Source organism: Epinephelus fuscoguttatus, linkage group LG15, assembly GCF_011397635.1.
Source record: "Epinephelus fuscoguttatus linkage group LG15, E.fuscoguttatus.final_Chr_v1".
Taxonomy (NCBI): Eukaryota; Metazoa; Chordata; class Actinopteri; order Perciformes; family Serranidae; genus Epinephelus; species Epinephelus fuscoguttatus.
The window spans coordinates 3588750-3613895 of NC_064766.1; the positions used below are offsets into that span (position 1 = coordinate 3588750).

General features: G+C 40.7%; 1 protein-coding gene across 3 annotated transcripts in view; it reads right to left on the reverse strand.

The window, feature by feature from the left end:
• Nucleotides 1-1180: 1180 nt before the first annotated feature.
• Nucleotides 1181-25146, reverse strand: part of LOC125902783 (E3 ubiquitin-protein ligase RNF31) — a 65275-nt gene continuing 41309 nt past the window's right edge. Inside the window, exons 19-24 of one of the 3 annotated variants that reach the window (XM_049599377.1) lie at nt 23001-23113; nt 21015-21125; nt 19606-19654; nt 10273-10369; nt 8292-8457; nt 1181-2900 (exon numbers count right to left, since the gene is read on the reverse strand). In XM_049599377.1, the coding sequence (XP_049455334.1) occupies nt 2850-2900; nt 8292-8457; nt 10273-10369; nt 19606-19654; nt 21015-21125; nt 23001-23113 (587 nt within the window). In that variant the 3' untranslated portion in view covers nt 1181-2849. Of the gene's footprint in view, nt 2901-8291; nt 8458-10272; nt 10370-19605; nt 19655-21014; nt 21126-23000; nt 23114-25146 lie in introns of those variants that run through there. The other 2 variants (XM_049599378.1, XR_007451184.1) reach the window with 2 other exon arrangements.

Below are 25146 nucleotides of genomic sequence, written 5' to 3' on the forward strand. Positions count from 1 at the left end.
GCCATTTCAGATTGGAGCTGTAACCTGAGCAGCAGGCTCCCTGCAGTTTCCTTCCTGCCATACAGGACACAGAGCTCCCCCTGTTGCTACGGATGTAACATTACTGTTAGCTGCTAACATAAGCCGCTAACCAAACTTTGAGTAGTGCTGTTATATAGAAATAGCATGATAAATTCTGTATTAGGCTGGTTACCATTTGAATTAATCCTGCTCCCTCACTACTCCCATATGTGGGATAGCTGAGGTCCTCTCTGAGGGCCTAGAGGGCCCTGAGTCTGATGGTTTCCCTCTGCTACGCATTAGCCAGTAGGAAGGCTCTCTCATAAAAATTATTATTGAATTGCTTTAACAATCTTCCTTGTGCTGGTCAACATCCAAGATATCTCTTACTGATTTTACCTGCTCTATACAGTTCCCTGTCTTTATTCTTACATGAGTCATTATGTTCAGTGCATTTATTCACTTACTTGTCTGTTTAGTAGTTATTAGTTATATGTGCAGTAAATAGTTCAATAAACCTTCATTTATAAAGAACTTTATCATGTGGTGTGTGTGTGTGTGTGTGTGTGTGTGTGTGTGTGTGTGTGTGTGTGTGTGTGTGTGTGTGTCTGTATGAAACATTATGGTCAACACACAGTCAAACACTCTGTAGCAACCTTCCAAATTGAGACTAATGGCTATCATTCTCCCTTTTTGAAGGGTTGTGATCTGTGGTGGATTTAAAGCAGGTTAAATTCTGTTATTAATATAAAACTTAGTTATTCTGATAGCTGAAGTTAAGTGCAATCACTCTCCACCTTTGTACAATTTTTTTTATTATCATTACATATTTTGGTTGTCCAATCTTTAGCTGGCCGCCACTGCAGGCTTCTTCCCCCAGTCGCCTGCCTGCCCTGCACCACAGCTACTGACCACCAAAAACACACCTGCACTGCAGCTGCCAGCCATCTGTTCAGCCTCCACTTTGTTAAACATTCAGTCATACAGCACACCACCACAAATCATGACCTCAATGATATCAGATTCAAGTCAAACATGTGACACAAAGAAGCATCAACTGTCTATCATTACTATTTATTTAGACAAAGTTCAGACAACAACATGCACTCTGGCTGAAATCTACTTATGACACTGTCAGTTCTACCACACAAAATATTCCAAAGAATAGCACAGTAAAAGCTGTTTTTTTTTTTTTTACATCATCAAGTTGTAAACTTGTTCAACACGAGTTTACATTCACCAAGTCAGGCATACTGCTACATACTAATCACATTCACAGCATCCAATCAAATTAGGTTCCTTTAGCTTCTCTGCCTTGTAAAATGGGAATTTATCTGCAACGCCCCATCAGCAACAATCAGTGCAAGGAAATCATTCGTAAATACTGTTAATATCTTTAAAATGATTACAATACTCACATGTCAAGTTTAAACATGCACATATAGTATTTAATTTACACACAATGAATAAAACGCACCATTAGAAAGTGTGCAGTAAACACAGGATTTTATGGTACGACAATGTAATTCCAGACCTGGAGCCTGTATCAAGGAGTGAGATTAGTGGATTAACTAGCTATCTTTGGGCCTACCAAAGATTTTCTGGTATCACACAGCTGGTTCATTTTTTAAGATGACCATAGTAACCTAAGCTGCATGGCTGACTGCTCCAGTGAGGATTCAACTCAGAGAATCTGATCAAAACCTGCCAAAACCCCGACTAATGTCCCTTCAGATCACTGTCCATATCTACAGGGTCCTGAGAGGGACAAAAGTGCTGAGTTTAGTGACAAGTAATAAAGGAAAAATTTTAAACATCAGTGGAATGACTTTGCTTCCCATGATAGTGATATTAAAGATAGAGGGGTGTTCTTTATGCAACAACCTGTGCACTTTGGATTTAACCAACCCATTTTCACTCCGAAGTTGTTGAATACTGGCACTTGGTCAGTGACTTCCGGCTTCAGAAACGAAAAAAGGTGTCTTTTCATGTCGGCATGATATGCAGCTGGTCGCCATTAAACAATGGCATCCAGCAGCAACAGAGGGAAATGCAGCAGGATGACAACGTAAGTTGTTGCTTACAATTAAGTATGCTGCCTAATTAATGTGAATGTGCTGAGAGCTATATCAGTAAAACAGTTATCACGATTACTGATGTTATAGTCAGTGAGGACAGGCAACTCAAAGAGAGAGGCCTCACCTTTTCTCCCTTTGTTTAAATTTAGATTAAACCTATCAGCTGAAACCAACAGTATTTAAACCATACTGATATTTCTGCTCTCAGTATTCCAGAACATGGCACACAAGAATACCATTCAGAGGAAAAGGCTGTCGTTACTTTAACTTAGTGCCTTATTTTCTGTTCAATTCAGTGCAATCTTAACCTATTAAAGGGATTTTTGTACGCTTTATGAGTGGGTTTACATTGAATAACAGAAACTGAAAAACTTCCTGTAGAAGACATCATGCTGGCCTTTTTCAATTACCAAAACCATATTCAAAGGTTACATTCCAAAATACCATCTCTTCCTATGGGAGAGTAGCAAAGTGTGACATATTTAACAAATTCATATTCCTTTATCAGTTTATCTATTATGCCATTACATATTTTGTCAGAGCTGCTGTCATCTGTTAGAGTCAGCAGCGATTTCTTTTAGAATAGAGACTCTGTCTACATGAAATATCTCAGTGATTAAATTAAACTCATTAAAAGCACTCAGGCAGAGCTTCAGTGTTGACACTCCTGTGTATTTACAGCATTATTGGCATGAGTAAAAATTTACAGATCCAAAACCTAAAGAAAACTGTTGTAATTTTGTCTCCTGTAGCTGAGTTGATAGGTCAACATTATTTCTTGCGTGGCACCTTGTCACCAAGCGGAACTTCTTCCATCAGTTTCTGCAGAGACCACAAAGAGGGATTTTAGTGTTACTGCACCAAGATTACATATCATAGATTGAATCAAATGTATAGGTTCATAGAGTGTGATATACAGAATATATACAGTTGCAATCAAAATGATTCAACCTCCATTGCAAATTAGGTTTATTTGTAAAATTTACAAACTTACAGCTGTTTGCAATAAACCAAATTAAACAAGAACATTTAAATAGCTCAACACAACTAATATTTACAAGTGATTTCTCCAAATTCAACACATAATGCCACTTTTAATGACTACTGAAGTCTCAAAATTATTCAACCCCCTGAATAGTATCCCTCATACAGCACACATTTTCCAAATCAGGTGTTGCTCAAGCACACTTGATGCAACCAATCAAATGCTTCATTAGTTGCATCAGAGGTCTGAGGCCTGTACTACGAAGCAGGATTTGAAGTTAGCTACGGAGCAGGTTAACTTCAGGGTATCGGATCACAGGCTGTCAACATCCCGACCTCTGATCAGTCAGATCACTGAAGAAAAAGTATCCATGGACAAAAGTCCGAAGTCTCAGGTAGAAAAGAGTAACTATATATTTTGTTTTAAGTCAGTAGAATTATTTCATTGTTACAGGGCGCTATTTCCACTAGTTTTAAAACAGAGCTCAGAGAGATCATTTACACACTAAACACATGATTTTAACAGGATTCTAACTTATGCAAAGTTTATTATAGTTATTATAAATGTCACATTACGGTCAGATAGACCTCATTAGTCATTAACTACTTTTTCACCTGTTACCTCAGCAGCAGAAACAGTCTGGCATCACTCTAAAGTGTTTTTATGTGACATATTCAAAGTAGTTTTTAATCATCATCACAGCAAAAAATACTCTTTACTAATGTCAGGTAGGCCCATACCTCAGTGATACCTGCATGTAATTTAAGTCTCGGATGGTACATTTTAGGATAGTGTTTTCAATGTTTCTGTGTTTTCCATTATAAGAGTATAGATTGTCGTTTGCATCCCATGCTACTGACTTTTTACTATCTCTACGAAGTTGGTCATCAATCAGTTCAGTCAACTCTGGGTTTTCCTATCCAGCCATGAGCACATTCATGTAAAAGGGGCCGGGTTGTTAATTGTGAGCGTCACCATCAGAACCATAAATGAAGTAGGCTGCTTCATATGGTATGAGATGAAACACTCTGACACCATAACTGCAGCTTAAAATATTGAGACACCTGTATCGTGAGAACTGGGGAAAAAAGGTAATATTTTATTAGAAAATGAAATGCAACATTTGGGTCAGACAGTCATTAACTAGGCTACTTTTCTTCCCTTTACTTTAGTAGCAGAAACAGTCTGGCATTATGTTAAAGTGTTTTAGGTGACATATTCATCGTTATCCAATTAAATAGCAATAAATACTTAAAACTAATGTCACTTGTAGCCTAGTGATACCCACACATAATTAAGACTTGGCCCACGGTGACTTTTTGGATAGCATTTTCAATACTTCTACTTCAGAGTGCAGTTTACATCCCACGGTATTGACATTTACTATCTCGCAAACAGTTTTGGTACCATATCATATGTTATGAAGCAGTCTGCTTCTATGCATGGCCGTAGCCAGCTATGAGGTCACCGAGGTGCGGACCTCGGTGAAAAATTCAAAGAGAAAAAAATAGAAGAAGCCCCAAACAGCATGGTAAACATATTAACACACTGGACAGCTTTTATTATTTATGACACGCAGGAAGTTATCTGTATCGGCGGAACGCGAAAAACTTGAATTCAGTTGACAGGAAGACGACGATACTGCTAGCTGACAGACAAGCTGAGTGAATGACAGTTTTTTTATTATCATTTTAGCGACGACCAAGCAGCCCACTGTAAGTTAAAGTTTAAGAAAAAGTTAAGGACTTGCTAAGTAACTTTAATGTTAGAAGCTTTAGCTGTGACTAGGGATGGGACTAGGGATGCGTATCGTTAAGATTTTAATGGTACTACTACTCTTATCGAAGATGTATCTGAAAAATACACAAATAAAATCCCAAATCTGAAACCCTATTTAGTAAATAGGGTCGCAAAATAGCTAATGGTTATTAACTCCACGTGTTTGCTGCTAGCATAATGTTACAAACCTGGACTGGACGTAGATGAACTAGCTATGCTAGGGCAGTCAAACACTGTAGGCTACATCTTTCTGTCTGAATATGATGCACTTTTGCAAGGTGTTTTGACAAATTACTACTGTTGCCACCCTTACATGCATTTGTCACACTTGTGACAACGCGCTGTGTCTGCATCAACTCTTGTAATGTAAAGCCACACTTTTGACCGTTTGGCTCTCTCCGCCATTGTTATCTATCTAAAGGAAGGCTACGAGCTTGAGTTGGTGTGTGCGCTGTCTTGTGTGTGCGTGTGTGTGTGTGTGTGTGTGTGTGTGTGTGTGTGTGTGTGTGTGTCACTGGAACAACAGCCCTGCCCCCCTGCTCTCCACTCACACACAGCAAGCAGCCAGGGTGAGGAGAGATCTCTCGTCTTCAGGGAGAATAGCGAAAATTATGATACAGTGACGGATAATTGACGGTGTTGGTGAGATAAATGTGCAAGATACCGTTTATCTTGTGAAAAAAAAAAAAAAAAAGGTGACTGCTCCAGTACCGATAGCAGAACTGTTAAGGTCAGAGCTTATCAATACTGTGGTCTTGAAGAACGTAGCCCCGGGGCTCGTTCAATACCGGGCCTCAGTACCCATCCCTAGAACTGATTTGTCAAGAGTTCACGGTGTTGACAAGCTGTGATTTAATAATTTGAGCTTACCTCGCTAACTCCAAATCCTGCTTCATTGTATGGGCCTATGGACTAGCTAGGGGTTTGCTGACAGTGACATTTGATTGCATGTTTAGAAATAAGGCAAAGTCAAGAGAATTGTCCAAAAAGCTAAGAGAGGAGATCCTTGCCTTGCCTGCATTAACAAGGAAAAGGATACAAAAAAATAGCAAAGGCACTGAATGTTCTGAGAGATACAGTAGTTGGAAACATACAGTCAGGTCCATAATTATTTGGACAATGATACAGTTGTCATCATTTTGGCTCTGTACACCACCACAATGGGTTTTAAATGAAACAATGAATACCTGCTTAAAGTGCAGACTCTCAGCTTTCATTTAAGGCTTTTTTCAAAAATGTAGTATGAACCGTGTAGGAATGACAACCATTTCTTCACACAGTCCCCCAACTTTAAGGGCTCATAAGTATTTGGACAAACTAACATAATCATCAATTAAACAGTCAGTTTTAATACTTGGTTGCAAATCCTTTACAGTCAATGACTGCCTGAAGTGTTGGACACATAGGCATCACCAGATGCTGGGTTTCTTCCCTGGTGATGCTCTGCCAGCCCTTTACTGCAGTCGTCTGCACTTCCTGCTTGTGTTTTGGGTGTTTTGCCCTCAGTTTTGGCTTCAGCAAGAGAAACGCATGCTCAGTTGGATTCAGGTCAGATGATATGACTTGGCCATTGCAGAACATTCCACTTCTTTGCCTTAAAAATGTCTTTGGTTGCTTTTGCAGTATGCTTCAGGTCATTGTCCATCTGCACTGTGAAGCATTGTCCAATGAGTTTTGAAGCATTTAGTTGAATCTGAGCAGATAATGTAGCCCCAAACACTTCAGCTCAACTGTCTCATTGTCCAAATAATTATGGACCTGACTGTAGTTCACAAGTTCAAAGTTAAAGGAACACTGGCTACACTACTTGGACATGGCAGAAAGTGGAAGCTATCAATGGCTTCCACCAGATTTATGAGGAGGCAGGTGGTCTGTGGTCTTGAGTGACTGCAAAAGACCTGCTGTAAGACTTGGTGGCACTGAGGTTTTAGTTTTCAGGGTAAGGCGCATACTAACGCTGAAGGTCTCCATGCCCGAACTCCAAGACGTACACCATTACTGACCCAAAAGGACAAGTAAAGTCGGCTCCAATATGGTTGAAACCATAGAAATAAGCCACAGAAGTTTTGGGCTTCTGTTCTGTGGAGTGATGAAACAAACTGGAACTTTTTGGGCCTATGGATAAGTGGTGTATCTGGAGGAGGAAGAATGAAGCATATGCTGAAAAAAAAAATACCCTGCCTCCAGTTAAGCATGGCGGTGGCTCAGTGATGCTCTGGGGCTCAATCAAGTTATCAGGAAATCCTGGGAGAAAACATTTTACCAGCTATAAGGAAGCTGAAGCTTAGGCGTCATTGGACCTTCCAACAGGAAAATGATCCCACCAAGTCCACCAGGGCTTTGTTTTAGAATAAGTACTGGAAGATACTAGAGTGGCCATCACAGTCCCCTGACTTAAACCCTGTACAAATTCTGTGGTGGGATTTGAAGAGGGCAGTTACAGCACACGAACCCATGAATATTAGTGATGTGGAGGCCAATGCCCATGGGGAATTGGCTAAGATTCCTCAAGGAACACTTCCAGAAGCTTGGTGTCTGGCTATGCAGTACTGTATGTCTGCAAGTCCTAACCATAAAAGGGTGCTTTACTAAGTACTAAGAAAACTTGTCATGTAGGGGTTGAATCATTTTGAGACAGCAGTAGACATTAAAGTGGCATTTTGTGTTGAATTTGAGAAACCACTTGTAAATATTAGTTGAGTTGAGCTATTTAAATTGTTCTTGTTTATTTGTTTGTTGATTTTGCAAATAAACCTCATTTGCAATGGGGGTTAAATAATTTGATTACAATAGTATAAAGTTCCTGAAATCCACACAGAGGGTATTGTTTCATCTGGTAAGAATAATATATTACCACAGAAACAAGACATCACAAAATGAGTTATTATCACAAAACAATCACCAGAGTGTTGGCACTGTATTGTTTCTGTAAACCACTGATATGTTAATTTGTAACCTATTGCATGGTAAATGGGCGGCACGGTGGTGTGATGATTAGCACTGTCGCCTCACAGCAAGAGGGCTGCCGGTTCGATCCCGGGTGTGGAAGCCCTTCTGTGCAGAGTTTGCATGTTCTCCCCGTGTCAGTGTGGGTTCTCTCCAGGTACTCCGGCTTCCTCCCACAGTCCAAAGACATGCAGATTGGGGACTAGGTTAATTGATAACTCTAAATTGTCCATAGGTGTGAATGTGAGTGTCTCTATGTGTCAGCCCTGCAATAGTCTGGCGACCTGTCCAGGGTGTACCCTGCCTCTTGCCCAATGTCAGCTGGGATAGGCTCCAGCCCCCCCGTGACCCTCAAGAGGATGAAGCGGTTAGAAGATGAATGAATGCATGGTAGATACTTTAAAACACTCGGAGGAAAAGATAATGTTTTGGTTGGAAAAACACGGTTAGAAACACACTCAACCGCCACTATGCCATTATACCCAGTGGAAAACCTCACTCACCTCAAGCAGTCTGCTGTAGTAGGTGAAGCCGTCTTCTCCGTCCCTGCGGCTGTCGTCCACCTTGTACCTCCTGCAAGCCAGCAGCAGCTCGTTGGAGCTGTAAAGGGGGGCAGGGTCGATGGAATGGCTGTTGATCAGGCTGACAAGGTACTCCCGGTAATGCTTCCTGGACAACAGTACAACACCAGGTTAGCATGACCACACAGCAGAGCATGATGATAAAACTCTGAGCTGGTGGCATAACAGATGAAAAGTACTTGAGTTGTGAGATTTTGTGATTTTACCTGGTAAAGGTAAAGAATTTTATTCTTTGAAGACCTTCATTGTTAATTTGACCTTGTTTTATGTAGATTTCATCAGAGTTTAGTAAGAAGGCTAAATGTTTACCTGTTGTAACGCAATATAAAGTAATCCCATCACTACAACAAGCTGCTGTCTTTACTTTCCTTTTTAACTCCTTAATGCCTATCACATTTCAGCAGAAAAACAAGGGTGCTGCGCTTTATAGCCAACTGAAAGCTATTTACTTCTGGCTTTTGCATTTAGGCCTAAGAAATCACGAAAGTGTTTTTCATTTGTGATTATCCTGATAAACAAAACGTGTAAGTTTCATAACCTTTTGTTTACCCAAGACCTTATTTTCTGCAGTAATCCAAAATCAAATGGAAAAATCCCATAGGCTTTTTGATGAGGGAACCAGAATTATGTTAACTTCCCTGTTGGCCAATAAACGTCATCCCTGCAGCACTCTATAGGTTACAGATTACTAGTTACCCTCTTCATGTATAATAAGTAATGTAATTGATTTAATAAATTAATCAAAATAATGTGACTCATTACATTTGATTACTTTTTGATTATTTTTTTGATTATAACCCTAACTCTAACAAATGTTTTAAACTGGGCAATAAAGCTGAAAAATATCCAATAATAGGCTATGCCACAAGAAGGCTGTTGTACAGACAGCGCACAAAGCAACAGAATGAACATTATATTCTACATAGAAGCTTTTAACATAAAACAATCAATCCGGTCTCACTCCAACCGGCATCAGACACAGATGAAAAAAGCTGTCCTTTTATATTGGCATGATATGCCCGGCGGCGTCAAGGAGAAACGCAGCGGGACAGCAATGTAAGTTAAGGGGGAGAAGGTCCGAGTAGGGCGAGTGGTGGGAGGATCCAACAACCACTGACTTTCACCTGGGTGGCTGGTGTTTGCTTCCCGTAAGATTGTAAAGGCAAACCCGGTTCTTTTTCCTGAACCCAACCACATGTTTTTGTTGCCTAAACCCAACAACATGTGTATGTTGGCTAATTGTAACCAAATGCATTTGTTGTTGGAGGAAAAAAAAAATATATATATATATATATATATATATATATTTGCAGTTGTACTGACGTAGTGTGATTAATTTCAAAGAGGCTGTTTGCAAACTGCACATTTCCTGTGAAACCAGAAGTGTACTCTGAAAACAGACAATGCATGTAACAGGCTGAAGTTGATACAGTGTTCTAGAATGCCAACAACCAATGCACCCAGGTACCTTGTATGTCATGTCTCAACAAGGAAAGTCCATGTACAATCGTGATGAGGTCGAAATGAGAATGTGTTGCAAGAATATATTCAAATATAACCGCTCATAATCACCAACATTTTGATTAGTAACTTTAATTTAATTACATTTTTTCACAGTCACAGATTACGGTTAGACTTATCATGTAATTCAATTGCTAACCTTTGTTACATGTAGCTAGTTACTCCCCAACACTGGTAGTGAGCATGATGTGACTCTGTACTCATAGAATTAGTGTAATTGAAATGTACATCATACTGGATTCATCATGTGAGCCATTACAGAACAAAAAAATCCACACTCATTTTTTTTATACATGGGGAGACTCAGGAGCCTAAGCTTTGTAATGTGGCACACATCACATGCTGCCTTGGTTGCAGATAATACTGAATAAAGCCATCATACTCGCAGAGTCCAGCATGTCCAGGTTGGGTCTGAGCTCCACAAGCTGAATCTGGCTGCTGCCCCCCCTCATCCTTCTGCTCTATCACCCCACACAGACCTGAAAAAAGAAAGGGATGAGGAAGATAAAGAAAGAGATACAAAGAGTAGAGAGAAAAAGGGAATTGCCAAAAAATGGTGTTAAGGTGTGTTCACACCAGACCTAGGTTTTTTTCGCTGTCGCTCGATTCGCCCCTTTGATATCGCTTCATCGCTCAGTTGCAATCGCTCGTCAATGTGACAGAAATCAACAGACTTGCGTTTTCGCTTTGATGACGTCATTGAAGCGATCAGGGAATTTCAGGGAGGGGAGGGGGGGTGCTTGACTGTCATGACATGTCAGCTTCATTAAAAGTATAGCTGCAAATTAAAAGCAGCAATAGATGTAAAAACACAGAGACAATACATCTGTGATCAGTTCCCTAATTTAATTTTAACAATTTTTTCAATCTTCTCCAATTTCTCGTTTCATTTTATGGAAGTGATCAATGTAAGTGCACTTGTCCTAGAGCCGCCACGACGGTTTTTATAATGCAAATAACTCTGTTCAGATAAAACCTACAAGCTTCTCTTCCTATGACTTTTACTAAAAATGTGTCTTGTATGTTTTCTGAAGCCTTTAAGTTACAAAAATGAAACACACTAGACTTCTGAGCATTTATACCTCCGACCGCGGCAGAGCGCTGCTGAAAGTTATACATTTTGATACACACAGGTAGGCTATACACATTGCAAAACTCTGTAAAAGTACACCAAAGCATACATTTTCGTTTCCAAATATTTTATTGCACAAAAGACGAAGAAATTATAAATTTTTTTTTTTTTTTTTTTTTTACCTATTTTGGCACATACATACAAAATCCTCCCGCCCCTCGCTCCAGGCAACTCCAACTCCGCTCACATGCTCTGACTCAGGCGTCAGAGCCTCTGCGCTACAGCGATAGATGCATTGGCGCTGTCCATGGTGCTTAACAAAGGACCACCAGGATTACAGCGCCCCTCCAAGTGCCGCAACATATGTAACTTCATTGTTTATTCTGCCCGTGTGCTCAGAAGCACACCAAAAATGCATTTGAGTAATTTCCAAGAAGTTATGATAAAATAAAAAAAAAATTACAGACGATAGATCGGCTTTTTTTTTTTTTTTTTTTTTTTTTTGCTGCTGCGCTGCTGCTGCGCTGCTGCTGCACTATGTCTCCAGCTGAAAATGGTGATTTGCTAAATACATTCTACAACAATAAATTAGACTTTTGGTTTATAATATTGTTGGCTATATTACGCATTTTAATAAAAAAATTAAGAATAAAAGAAATAAACACCGAAATAATTAGTGGAAACCTTTTTTTATTGATACTCCTCCTCTCTGACACACACACACACACACACACACACACACACACACACTGAACACGCGACTGAATGAATGAATGAATGAATGAATGAACATTGGAAGCGGTTCAGCCGCAGTCCCGCCGGCTGGCGCGGTAACTGTTGAGATTCGTTTTTTATTATTAACAAAATGTTTTTTTATTGACTGTATGAATGGTTTTGTTATCAAATAAATATTTGGAAACGAAAATGTATGCTTTGGTGTACTTTTACAGAGTTTTGCAATGTGTATAGCCTACCTGTATGTATCAAAATGTATAACTTTCAAGTAGCGCTCTGCCGCGGTCGGAGGTATAAATGCTCAGTGTAGTGTGTTTCATTTTTGTAACTTAAAGGCTTCAGAAAACATACAAGACACATTTTTAGTAAAAGTCATAGGAAGAGAAGCTTGTAGGTTTTATCTGAACAGAGTTATTTGCATTATAAAAACCGTCGTGGCGGCTCTAGGACAAGTGCACTTACATTGATCACTTCCATAAAATAAAACGAGAAATTGGAGAAGATTGAAAAAATTGTAAAAATTAAATTAGGGAACTGATCACAGATGTATTGTCTCTGTGTTTTTACATCTATTGTTGCTTTTAATTTGCAGCTATACTTTTGATGAAGCTGACATGTCATGACAGTCAAGCACCCCCCCGGGATTCTGGGATTACGGCAGCCAATCAGCGTTGAGCTGCAAGCGACAGGACCCAGCCAAATACCGCTCCAGATGAGATTTCTCATCTCAAGCAACAAGCGAAAAATCGCTCTGTCGCTGTTGCTCGGAGCCCGAGCGATTTTTCTCCTGGGCGAATATACGCTCAATCGCCCGTTTGCATTGACTTTGTATGTAAACTCGTCGCTAGCGGAAAAAAAAAAAAAAAAAACAGGTCCGGTGTGAACACACCTTTACAAAGATCAAATGCCCTGGAAAGGACAATGTGTCCCTATTCATTTTTACAACAGACTTTATACTAGTAGAATGTATTGCCAATGAAGAATAATGGGAATGGTAATTGAGAGTTGTTATTTGGGTTTAAAGTCAGTAGAAGGTTCAGGCTTAATGTTTACAATATGTCATACAGAGCAACTCAACAACCTGCTAGCTGCTCATTGAGTATGTGTTGAGACACACAGGGGCTTTGAGCTTCCAATTCCAGCTAGTGCTGAAATTACACTACTTTTGGCAGTAACTAGAAATGTTACAAATTACTTATCTCAAATTAAATGACGCAATTAAAATTACTGAAATTCAAATGGGCTTGTTACTAGGCTTGGGCGGTATCACAGTATTATGGTGTACAAGGGTATTTAGAAATCCCGACAGTATGATTTTCAACACTGTCAAAAATGCAGGCACTCTTTCTATTAAACTCATTGTATGCAGTGCACAACACGTGCCACCAGAGGACAGTCTGACTGTCGGACTGATGGACAACACCGAAACACCAAGTGGTGTCAACACTGGCTGTGTGAGCACTGTGTGTACCTACATTTAACTCAGTATATTAAGGGTTTATTTTGACCAAACTGGAGATGGAACAGAGGGGTGACTAACTGGATGAGTAACAAGAGTAAGCAGAGTTTGGGTGACTTTTTTGAGCTTGGATGAAGTGTGAGTCAATGAGGCAATTAGTCCAGTCTCAGTTATGTGACCAAGATAAAGGATAATTCAAAAGGTGTACAGTTGTACTTCTCAGTTTAATAAAGAAAATAGATGTGAGAATACTACTTTTCTCAACATTCTGTGAGTGTCTATTGGGTACTAATTAGTTTGAACAAACAAAGAAAACTTGCGGAAAGTAGTAAACACACAGCATGAGGGGGTGTAGTGCCGCACACTCATGCTGTCATATAATGTATACCCTGGTGAAATTTTAGGAAGGTATGAAGGTAAAATTAGATACCGTCCAAGGCTACTCATTAATTCTTGATCACAGCAGACACATGCAGCATGTTCCCCATAGTTTTTCCCAGGTATGATCTAATGTCACTCATAGCGATGCCCTGTTCAGGTGAGCGGCTGTGAGCCCCTCTTTCTTGTGCGTGTCTGTTTGAGATAAAGGGTGATGTGAAAAAGGAGGTGGAAGGTGGACTGTTGCACACAATGTTTCTGCAAGTTTTTACTAATTTACCTGGAACTCATGACATTTTCTAGAGGGTTGACCCATGCATCACCACCATAAGGTACATTAACACAATAAATAATGTGACTCAATCAATCAATCAATCAATCAATCAATCAATCAATCAATCAATCAATCAATCAATCAATCAATCAATCAATCAATCAATCAATCAATCAATCAATCAATCAATCAATCAGTGAATCAATCAATCAATCAATCAATCAATCAATCAATCAATCAATCAATCAATCAATCAGACTGTCACTGCACACAATGGCTGAAAGTTCAGACAACTTAAGCTTGCCTTCCTGGAAATATGGACATTATTTTTCCCTAGACAAAGATATGCCTATAGTGGTAAGTTGTAGTCAGTGTGCAGGATTACTGTTTAAATTGCAAAGGATACATTTCAGTGTGTTTATTTTTTGTTTTTGTAAATAACTCATCACCTTTATGTCATTAGACCTATCATGATAAAAAATTACTGTCAAATATCTGAGTAACAGTTGCTATTAGGGGTGTAAATCACCAGTTTCATCAGGATATGAGATTATATTGATTCTTTGGAGAACGATATGATATTTTCTGATATTACAAAGTCTGCCATAATACCATTTCGATTCGATATTATTCAGGGGTCTGCGATCGATATTAGGCTGTAACTAAATGCCAATTTAACATAGTCCGTTACAGAGGATGCTGCCACCCCTATCTTTTTTACTTATGGCCATAAAAGATAAAAACAACACATAAAAAATAAGTACAGTAAACTTCACTTTAAACTGACTCAACAAACACAAATAAAACAGCAAATGGGATAAGTTAACCCTCTGGGCTTTCTGCCATAAAGTTCTTACTGGAAGAAATCTTTCCATTTTAACCCAAACCATCATATTTTTCATAAAATGTCAGGAATACCTGGCTTAAACACAGATTAACAACAAGATAATTTAACAAAAGCATAACATTTAGCTCAGTAATAACTGTCAAGGCTCATGGACAAAACAACTGATTTTTTCTAGTCACCCATCATTAGCTTAAAGCCCCTACAAGGAACTTTCATTTTGAGTTGATTTTGGCGACCCTGTGGACAAAAGCGGTAGTGTTTTGCCGGAATGAAGCCTACATTTCCCATGAGCTCTAGCGCGTATTGTCGTAAAGATGCTTACCTGGCTTGCGCATGTGTTTGTTTTGGGGATGAATGTAACAACAAGACGGGAAAACTTTGCCCCCGCTCCTATTGGGGATCCCAGCTCACCTCTGCCGCACCCCAACGCCACCTCTCTGGCGTAAGCGCCACCGCTGCCGGGGTAAACGAGCACTTCCACGGCTTCTTGGACTGAGTATGGAGCGGTGCCTCGCCTCTTTATTTCTCGGCACTCGCTGGACCCTGTCGACGCCTGGCTGGTACCTGTCGTTGGCCCAGATGAAGCGTTCCAGCCCTGCGGCCCCTGCTCTCCTCGTCCCCGCTGGCGAGGGGTGAATCTGCGCAACCTGCGGCCTCTGTGTGTGGCTCCCCGGACAGCTAACGCCGTGGACCCACCGGCTCCTGCCAGGATTGGGCTGGTAAATGCTAGATCACTAGCGAACAAAACGTTTATCCTGAAGGATTTCCTGACTTCCTGAGGATTGGATTTTCTCTGTGTGACTGAGACGTGGCTGACTGTTGGTGAGTCCAGTGCTTTCACAGAACTTTTACCCGATGATTGCTGCTATTTTAACTCCCCGCGGACATCGGGTCGAGGAGGAGGAATAGCAACTATTTATAAGAGTCACTAAATGTAAGCAGCTAGGTAAGATGAAGTGTGCCGTCTGAGTGCCGTAAATCGTTTCGTGCTGGAAGCGACCTGGGGCGGACCCGGACACAGTTTCCTAAAAGTATGGATATACAGTATATAGAAATAGCTTATCTTCACACCGATGGTCTCATTTGCTGTTGTAGGTCAGGCACAGACATCAGCAAAAATGAGAGACTTTTGCATATCCAGTTAAAAGTTCCTTGTAGCAGCTTTAAGCATGTTTACACTGCATAAATTTGCCTCGCGGCTAGTGGACATTTATATAAATTACATGCAGCGTTATTATTTTTTTTACTTGCAGGTGGTTTAAGTCACTGCATCTACCTACAGAACAGCTCAGTTGAATTTCAGCCTGCATGCACAGTTTTTCAGCTGCACATTGTTAAAACAGAGCAGCTAATGTTGCTAAACCAAGAATTTAGCGGAGTGAGACGCTCGTCCAGGCCAGTAACATTACGTCGTGTTTGATCTCGTAACAGCACTGTTTACATACGCCATGTGCTCTGTTTGTTGGTCCTTATTTTCTCCGAAATCCAAAATATTCCCACTCTTTCTGAGTAAATTTTGTTATCCTCATCATCTCTCTCTTGGCTGCTTGCCATTTGCTTGCCGCTGCTTGACAGTGACACAGATTTTCAAAATGAAAGCGTATCCTAAAGATGACGATATGGATCGATGTTTTCACTTTGCATTGATGTGATTGGATCGTTAAATCATGAAATCGATATATCGATCCAGATCGATGGATCGTTACACCCCTAGTTGCTATTTCATTTTACTCTGATGTGAATATTAAAACTGACTGGAGTCTGATTTGACAGCCAGTCAAGGCTACAATTGTTTTATTGTTGTATAGTATATATATGAATAGTTTTCATCACAGTGATAATGAGTACAATTATAAATCAAATTTGATAGCTGTCCCACACTGGGCCACAGAAACAATAACTCGCAAACTGCAGTGGATCAAGTGCATGATCTCCTTAGATCTAAGGTCCAACACGCACACAACCCACTGCAGTTTGCTTACCAGGAATAGGTAGGTGTGGAAGATGCTGTCTTCTTTCTGCTCCACAGGGCTTACTCTTACCTGGACAGGTGGAGCGGTGCTGCTAGGACCATGTTTTTAATTTTTCCAGCGCCTTTAACCCTATCCAGTCCCTCCTACTGAGAGACAAGCTGACAGCAAGGAAGGCAGACTCACACCTGGTGACCTTGATCACTGACTACCTCACTGGAAGACCACAGTATGTCAGGTTGACTATGTTGCAAGTACAATTCTAAATTGAAAGTATGGTTAGGGGTGGATACAGTGCTCAGCAATAGCACTAAGAGTCTGAGCCCTTCACCGTGGCAATGGGGGTCAAACAGGGATTTGTGATCGCACCTGTCCTGTTTGCCATCTTCATCGCTGCTATACTCCACATCATTAGTGAAGAGCTGCCACAGGGGATCCCAATCCAGTACAGAACTGATGGCAAGCTCTTCAACCTGAACAGATTCAAGGCCAAGAGCAAAATAAAAAACCCTGTCAGCATAGAGCTTCAGTATGTGGATGACAACGTCATTGTAATGCCCTCCGCAGAAGACCTCCAGGACACCCTGAATGCCTTTGCCAAGGCATACAGAGCCCTCTACCTAACCCTGAACATCAAGAAGACCCAGGTGTTACACTGACCTCCAACCAACCAGCCATCCACCCACCCCTCCTTGAGTGGAAAACACCACTCTTGAAAATGTTGACTACTTCCCCTCCCTCGGCAGCGTTCTATCCTTGAAGGCTGACATCAACCTTGACGTCAACCATCGCCTGAGCTGTGCCAGTGGAGCCTTTGCCAGGCTCAGAAATAGAGTGTTTGAGGACAGAGATCTGAAGGCCCATACAAAACTCCTGGTCTACAGAGCTGTCGTCCTCCCCACCCTGCTGTATAGAGCAGAGTCCTGGACCATCTACAGCAGGCACCTGAGAGCCCTGGAACAATACCACCAGAGATACTTATGAAAGATCCTCAGGATCTAATGGAAGGACAAACACTGGTGAGGAAAGCTGGGTCTGTAGTTTGCACGGAACGGGAGCTATTGAAGAACCTGAAACAAACTGTTGTCTATTATAGACAATGCCTGCAAACCTCTGCACAGCACATTCACTGAGCAGAGGAGTAGGTTCAGTGGCAGACTGCTGCCCTGCTCAACAGACAGACTGAGGAAGTCTATTGTTACCCAGGCCATATGTTTTTTAACTCCTCCAAGTAATGGCAGGTTGAAACTTACTGAATGCTACTCTGCATTCTGTCATTAAGCTGCTGGTCACTCTGCACCAAAGAGGTGGACTAACTAACAAACAGACCGATAATGGCACCTTTACAGCCACATTGCTAGTATGTACTGTTCACTACACACCACCATGACCTCAGGAGGCTACTGAACGTGCTGGTCCAAACCAAAAAGTTCTCTAACTTTCATGGTAGGGGATTTAGATTTAAAACTAGAATTATCACTCCATGGTTGTATGCCTCTGTGTAACAGTGAAGTTTCTCTTACAGTTTACATCTGTGAAAACAGACATGGATATCATATGCAAGTAAACGTCAAACTGATTTATAATATAGTAAACTACTGATGTATAATGCGATTTGATAAAAGGCTTCTTTTAGAGTCAGCTTGGGCAAATGTCCAGAGAACACTACAAACACATTCAGTAGTTCAGTAAGGACAACAACAACCTTGTGAATAAAATTAAACAATATACTTGCTCAGATTTTCTGCATCACCATCTGAATCAGGGGCGATTACTCTGAGACAACAAGGGAGGCTGAACTTCCCCTAAAATTTCATAGAAGAAATGGTCAAATATGCACTATTGAATTTACATTAAAATACGAATTTACATTGCATTAAACGTGCAGCAGGATGTGTTTAACATCATGACTATGATGTTCAAACGTCAGCTGTTTATCACTAGTTTTCAAACATGACCTCCCTGTCATACATTCTTGTGTCAGCACGGTGGACACGGAGCTTCCAAGCATTCCTATGAGACAGCGCTGAGCAGGTTTTTTTCATGCAGCAAAGCGAGACGGTCATTGGATAAATGCGACAAAATCATCACTTCAAGGGAGGCTCAGCTTCCCTGGGACCTAAAAGGCTGAACCCCTTTGTGATTGACAGTGCTTTGGAAATACACACCGGCATTGTTGCATTTCAAGCTCTTTGCGGAAAGGAAGGCCAGAAGGGTGAGGTTTTAGCTGCAAGTGTGTTCTTCTGATCAGTGCAGTAGTATCAAAATTTTGCTCGGGTTTGGCACACTTGACATGCTGCTGTGTTGTGCTATGGCCTATTCAAGTGCTGGAATTTGTTATTTATGTGACAACACCTGAACATAACACAGGCTCTGCTCCAATTGACTATGTGTACAGTGCTTTCTGTGCTGATGTGCGAGCAGCGTGTTACACACTGTCCATAACAATAACTATGTCAGGTAACAAACTGCGTCAGACTCGGGTCAGGTTCAGTCAGGAAAATGCAGCCCGAGCCGCGCTCTAGTGTGCTCACCTAGAACCGCCACTGGTCCGGAGTGTGGTTCTATGGCATGAGTGTGGTTGAAAAATGGTTTCAATTAAATGTTCCTTTTATAAGTACTGCCTCGCTACACTATGACAAACTGTATGATGTAAACTTAAAGTGAGCTTCCCCTGTTTGAAAGCTGCCACTGATCTGAATGCATGTAAATTCCCACGACAAAAAAGAGGAACAAACCTCTTCCAGTCCTGGCACTTAGGTTCAAGGGATTTTGCAACAACAGTGATGCTATTTCCAAAGGAGTTATTAAATGACAGTCTGATTTCACTTCAAAACTCTGAAAGTATCAGTTTAGGCCCACAGATGATCCAGCCAGGCTAAAAGAGTGCTATTGTCATGACAGTGAAAACTCTGACTTTAGGCTCAACATACCTCGTTAACCCATTAATGTCACTTAGTAGTTTAGCGCTCTAGCCTACCTGTTTGTGTTCCAGGAGGAGGTTCAGTGTTGAAGGCCACTCCATTATTCTGGGAGTCACAAAGAAATGGAGAACACTGGTTATTCACATTAGACTATTTTACACAGTTTTCGATGGTAGCCCTCAGATGCAAAAACAACATTGAAATCAACAATTCACAAAATATAACTACACTACAGAAAACACAACAACAAACTGAATACACTGAATACACAACTGATTTCAAAATACACAACAAAACCTAAAACAGAACAACATTTTAGAAAGCATAACAACAAAACAAGAAATACAACGACATTTTAGAAATGTGTTTTCTGCTTTGATTGTTTTTTAAAATTTCTTCTGCAGTACCCAACTCAGTTGGATCAGATCCAGCTATTTAATACAAATTTTTCGATGATTCTTTTTTTCCACATAAAATTTGAGTTCAGCGAGATGCTCAGTGTGACAGTGGTATTTATGTAATATAGTAAACAAGCTAATGGTGCTAATGACGGATCGGAATGTGCAGCAACTAATTTTGCCAACACCAGATATCAAACAAAAGCCAGAGACTGTGTCCTTTTATGTTGCTGTGAGCTGTAAATCCACCACTTCTAAATGGGGCAGAATAAAGAAGATAATGTCATCTCAGAGCCTTATGGTGCAGAGTTTCTCCTCCTCTGTTTCGCTGCACACTTCTGTCTGTACCAAAGAGTAGAGTGAAAGTCAAGAGCGCTCACTCCGCAGCAAAATCTAGGGACCAAAACCTCCCTAGAAATACAATGCACAGCACACTGACTAGCAAAAAAAAAAGAGAATTTATTTCTTTTGAAATTTTTTTTTTAATTTTGTTGTGTTTTCTACTATGTTTTGTTTTCTGATTGTTGTGCATCTTTTTCTGTTTTCTTGTGTTTTTTGTTTTATATTTTTTAATATGTTTTATTTTTGAAATGTTTTGTTTTTTGCTTAGTCCTATTTTCTAAAATGTGTTTTCTACATTGTTGTGTTTTGTGATGTTGTGTGTTCTGTTTAATGAAGTGTTTTGTGACATATTGTGTTTCCTGTTTCATGAAATATTTGTTAATGCACTTAAAACAAATGTTGTTTTGTCGAATGTGTGTTTTGCACCCCAGGGTCGAGTTTTCCCAAGCAACAACAGCTCAATTGTGCTTCACAGCAAAATCTGTCTTAAAAAATAAATTTACCTGAATAATTTTCAACTACATTTTTTTTTTATATAAAACTCATACAGTAAGGTCTGCAAATTATTCAGCTAACAGAGACACTGTGTGAAAATTGTTTTGCTCTGAACACCACAAACTAAATTCCAATCCCCTCCATTATACTGGGGGAAGCAGAAACCTCACGGCATGTTTTTGCATGCACATGATGTGTGTGTGTGTGTGTGTGTGTGTGTGTGTGTGTACCTGCAGTAAACCCTGCAGTCTGGAAGGTTCCCAGTCTCTCAGATAGAAGAGGCAGTCTCTAGGATGATGGGCATGTAATCCAGAAACACTGCACTCATCCACTGCACAAGTCTGATAGGAAGACAGGAGAGGAAACACCTGTCACTTGTTCAGGTATGTCAAAGGTTAATCATGGCTATGGTAACTTTAATGCGACATTTGGTAACTTTTAAGAAACTTTGTGTCAAATTTGCTAAAACGGTCACTATATTCTGAAAGAAGTACATGAAACTGAGTCTGTAAAAAAATTCATGCCCCTCCTCCTACTGCCTCTAATGGCATTTGCTAGAATCAGACCACTATGTGGCAGAAACAACCAATTAGAGCCAAGGACTCTCCGACGCAGTTGAACTGCAGTCAAACTGTCAAACTAGGCATTCATTCATTCATTCATTCATTCGTTCACTGATATTTAGTGACCACTTATCCTGTTAGGGGTCACAGGGGGTGCTGGAGCCTATCCCAGCTAACACTGGGAGAGAGGCAGGGTACACCCTGGACAGGTCGCCAGACTATCACAGGGCTGACACATAGAGACGGACAATCACTCACACTCACATTCACATCTATGGCCAATTTAGAGTCACCAATTAACCCACATGTCTTTGGACTGTGAGCGGAAGCCAGAGTACCCAGAGAAAACCCACGCTGACACAGAGGGGACATGCAAACTCCACAATGAAGGGCCTCCCCAGCCCCAGGGTTCGAACCACTGCACCACTGTGCTGCCGTCAAATAAGGCAGCACTTAACAAACATGAATCCTGTTTAACCATCTTCACCAATATGGCGGCCAGGTCACAAATGTTGTCATTTTACAACTACACAGTCACTAAAATATGTTTCTAAAAACATTTGAGGTGAATATAGGGAATGCAGTAACAGAATCTCGATTCATGTTGGATCAGCGCTACCTTGTTTAACAGTTTGACTGCAGTTCATGAGCAGTGGTTGACATGACTGACAGCTGCGTTAGATACTCCTCAGCTCTGATTGATTGTTTTTTTTTTGGTTTTTTTTACATGTAGTGAGGCCATTTGAAATGCTACAAGGCAATAGAGTAGATAGAGAATCCGTGTACCCTTTGTTCTTTTGTTTTCTCCGTTTCAAAACCAAAACAGAAAAACAATCTCGTTTTTCTGTTTTAAAACCAGAACAGAACAACGGGAAAACAGAACAACAGAAATCACATGTTGTAGATGTTTTTTTTTATTTTAAAATCAAAACAGAAGAACGTGAACATTAAGTTTTTAATTTCTTTTTTTTTTGTTATTGTGATATTTGGATACATTCGGGGAATGCTGGGAGATCTGCGGAGGAACTTTTGAACTTTGCAGAGGAGTGCTCCATTCTCAAATACTTTTAGCCTAGTTATGGTCACACTCCAGCCTTATGCAGACCTGATCTGTGAACTTTTTGAGAGTGGCAAGACACATTTTGCAGCGTGAAGGGGCCACGCAGTGTTCCATAGTGAGCGTCAGGAGATTCTGCATGGAGCACAACCTTCGGAGAAGTGTTGCTTCAGATGCCAAATTGGAAACGGCTGTTATTTATCTGTAAAAGTTGCCAGTTCTGTATTATGTACATTTCCGTAGTGCTAATTCCATCAGCACATCATCCAGCAGTACAATGCTTTTTTTTTTTTTTTTTTTTGTACAAGGCATTTATGAGCAAGACTGACTTTTATTTGGTATTTTATAGTAATCTGCAAGGTGGTGGTCAAACAAAGTGAAACAGGGATTACAGCCTCTATATGGGAAGACTTGGGCATTTGCTTATGCTGATGAATGATTACCTGAAACGTACATTTTATAAAGTAACTTGGTAGTAAAGAACAGTGATATGCAGACCAGCAATCCATCTAATAAAATACAATATTGTCTTCATGACTATTTAGATAATTACAACATAAAACGTGACACAGGACTACAGTGTGTGTCAGACTTACAGTGTGGAACGGGTTGTTACAGCCACTGCAGAACTGGTAACGACACTGTGAGCAGCAGAAATGCATGCAGCCTCCTTTAGACAGTGCATACTGAAAGCGACAGTTAGGACAGGCTAGATGGAGAAGAAGAGGACAGGCAGGATGTGAATGGTAAGAAAGAGGAAGAGGGAAAATAGAGAGGACAGAGGCAGTGTCAGTATACTGAGGAACATTTTTAAATCCAGTGAACAAATAAGCAGACAGTATGCATACATTAATTATTCACTGAATTAATGGGTTTCACACCTGTGACTCCTGTGGGAAGGTCAAATTGAAGGCAAACTGCCTCACTTCAAGGATTCGGTGTTGTTTTGGGCTAGGAATTTGCCAGGAAATTGACCCTTTGCTAGGCCCCTCCCACAGACAGACACTGTGCAATCCTACATTGACTATCTTAGCTAGGGCTCTCAAGCTTTCAAGGGAAAATACCAAGACAGTGCTCTTATAGAACCGGCAAGTCCAAAGGAGGTGTTGTATTTTTTGCTTTTCCAGAGCTAAAAATGAGCACGTTTCTAACTAACATCAACTAGCTTAGCATGCTAGCAAACAAAGATGGTTGAATATTAATTTTAAAGCCACAGTGTGTTGGAATTTCTCCCATCTAATGTTGGAATCAAATATTGCATTCAAACGGATAGCGCACTCTAGCGCCTCACTTTTTCAAACGCCTATTGTGACTACGGTAGCCACTGTGTACCAAAAAGCTATGATAACATTGATGAAACCATGTCATCCGATACTTCATGGAGTATTCATTCAGGCTCCTACACAGACACATGCAACATGAGTTGACAAACCCACTCCTCACCATGCTGGCTGTGTTTACAATGTAGGACTGTTGGGGCGGGTGTAAATCGAAACAAACCAATCACGTCTTGTCTTTTGACAACTGATAACTGGCTCAACCTCACACACCTCATCCCTCTCCTCGCATCACTGCTCCGCTGACAGCTGTTAGTCTCTGTTAGCGGCGCTGCTACTACTGGAGACGGAATCCTCGTCAGTAAGAAAGCGCAAAAGGGAATCAAAAAGGCAACGTGAATTTTAAAATTAAAAAAACAAGGTCAACATCGGGGTAGCTTTTCCCAGGTGGAGAGAGCTGCTGAAGGAGAAAGATAAGTAGCTCAACCTCACACACCTCATCCCTCTCCTTGCATCACTGCGCCGCTGTAACAGCTAACAGCGGCGCAGTGATGCGAGGAGAGGAATAAGGTGTGTGAGGTTGAGCCACTTGTCACTGTTAGCTGTTAGCCGTTTCCCAGCTAACAGCGGCGCTGGCCTGTGACTGCATTATGCTTCTCCTTCAGCAGCTCTCTATGGGCCCCATAATGTGGAAGATCCGGGTAATTTCAAACTGCGGTAAGAGAATTTTTTTGGCTTCATGTGCCACTGAGAAACTTTCACAGGAATGAGGCCCCTGACTCCAACGCTATATCCATGTCTCTTAAAATATCCATGGTTAAAAACCATTATTGTTAGCTGTGCCCACCAGCAGTCCATGATGAAACCGAAAAATTATATCCTGGATGTGGCTCTTAAGTGCATATTGTAGTCCTTTCTGTCTATTTTTCTCTGATATTTCAGAACTACTTTTCCACAAGTTTCACATTATTTTTTTTGGAATATCTCTTATTGATACTGAAAAGGCCACATTGACAAACTGGGTGTGAAAATTTGACAGGCTTGACAACAGTTACTGTGGGGGGCGGGACTTAGCAATGGGTCAATTACTGAAGTGCAGGAGGAATCATCATTACGTTTCCCCTGAACATAGAATGCAGAACCTGCCCAAAATCCATCTAGAAATAAACTCCATGGCTTTTTGTTTGGTTTAATCTCTCTCCCAGTACAACAACCTTCTGTTTGAAGTATTCTGAAGCAGCTGACATTGTGGTTCTCTACATCTGCAGCTTAGGAACACCAGTAAAAAAAAAGTGGCAGAAGTACTGCTTATTTCACAGTATTTTAGAATTGAAAATAAAGCTCAGTTCAGACCAAAGATTTACGGTGAGACAAAACCATTTTTGAATGTTGCAGAGAAAAATTTCAGGGATGTGCATTGGTAAGTCTGAGCTTGACTCAAGCAGGCTGATGGTGCCCCCAACTC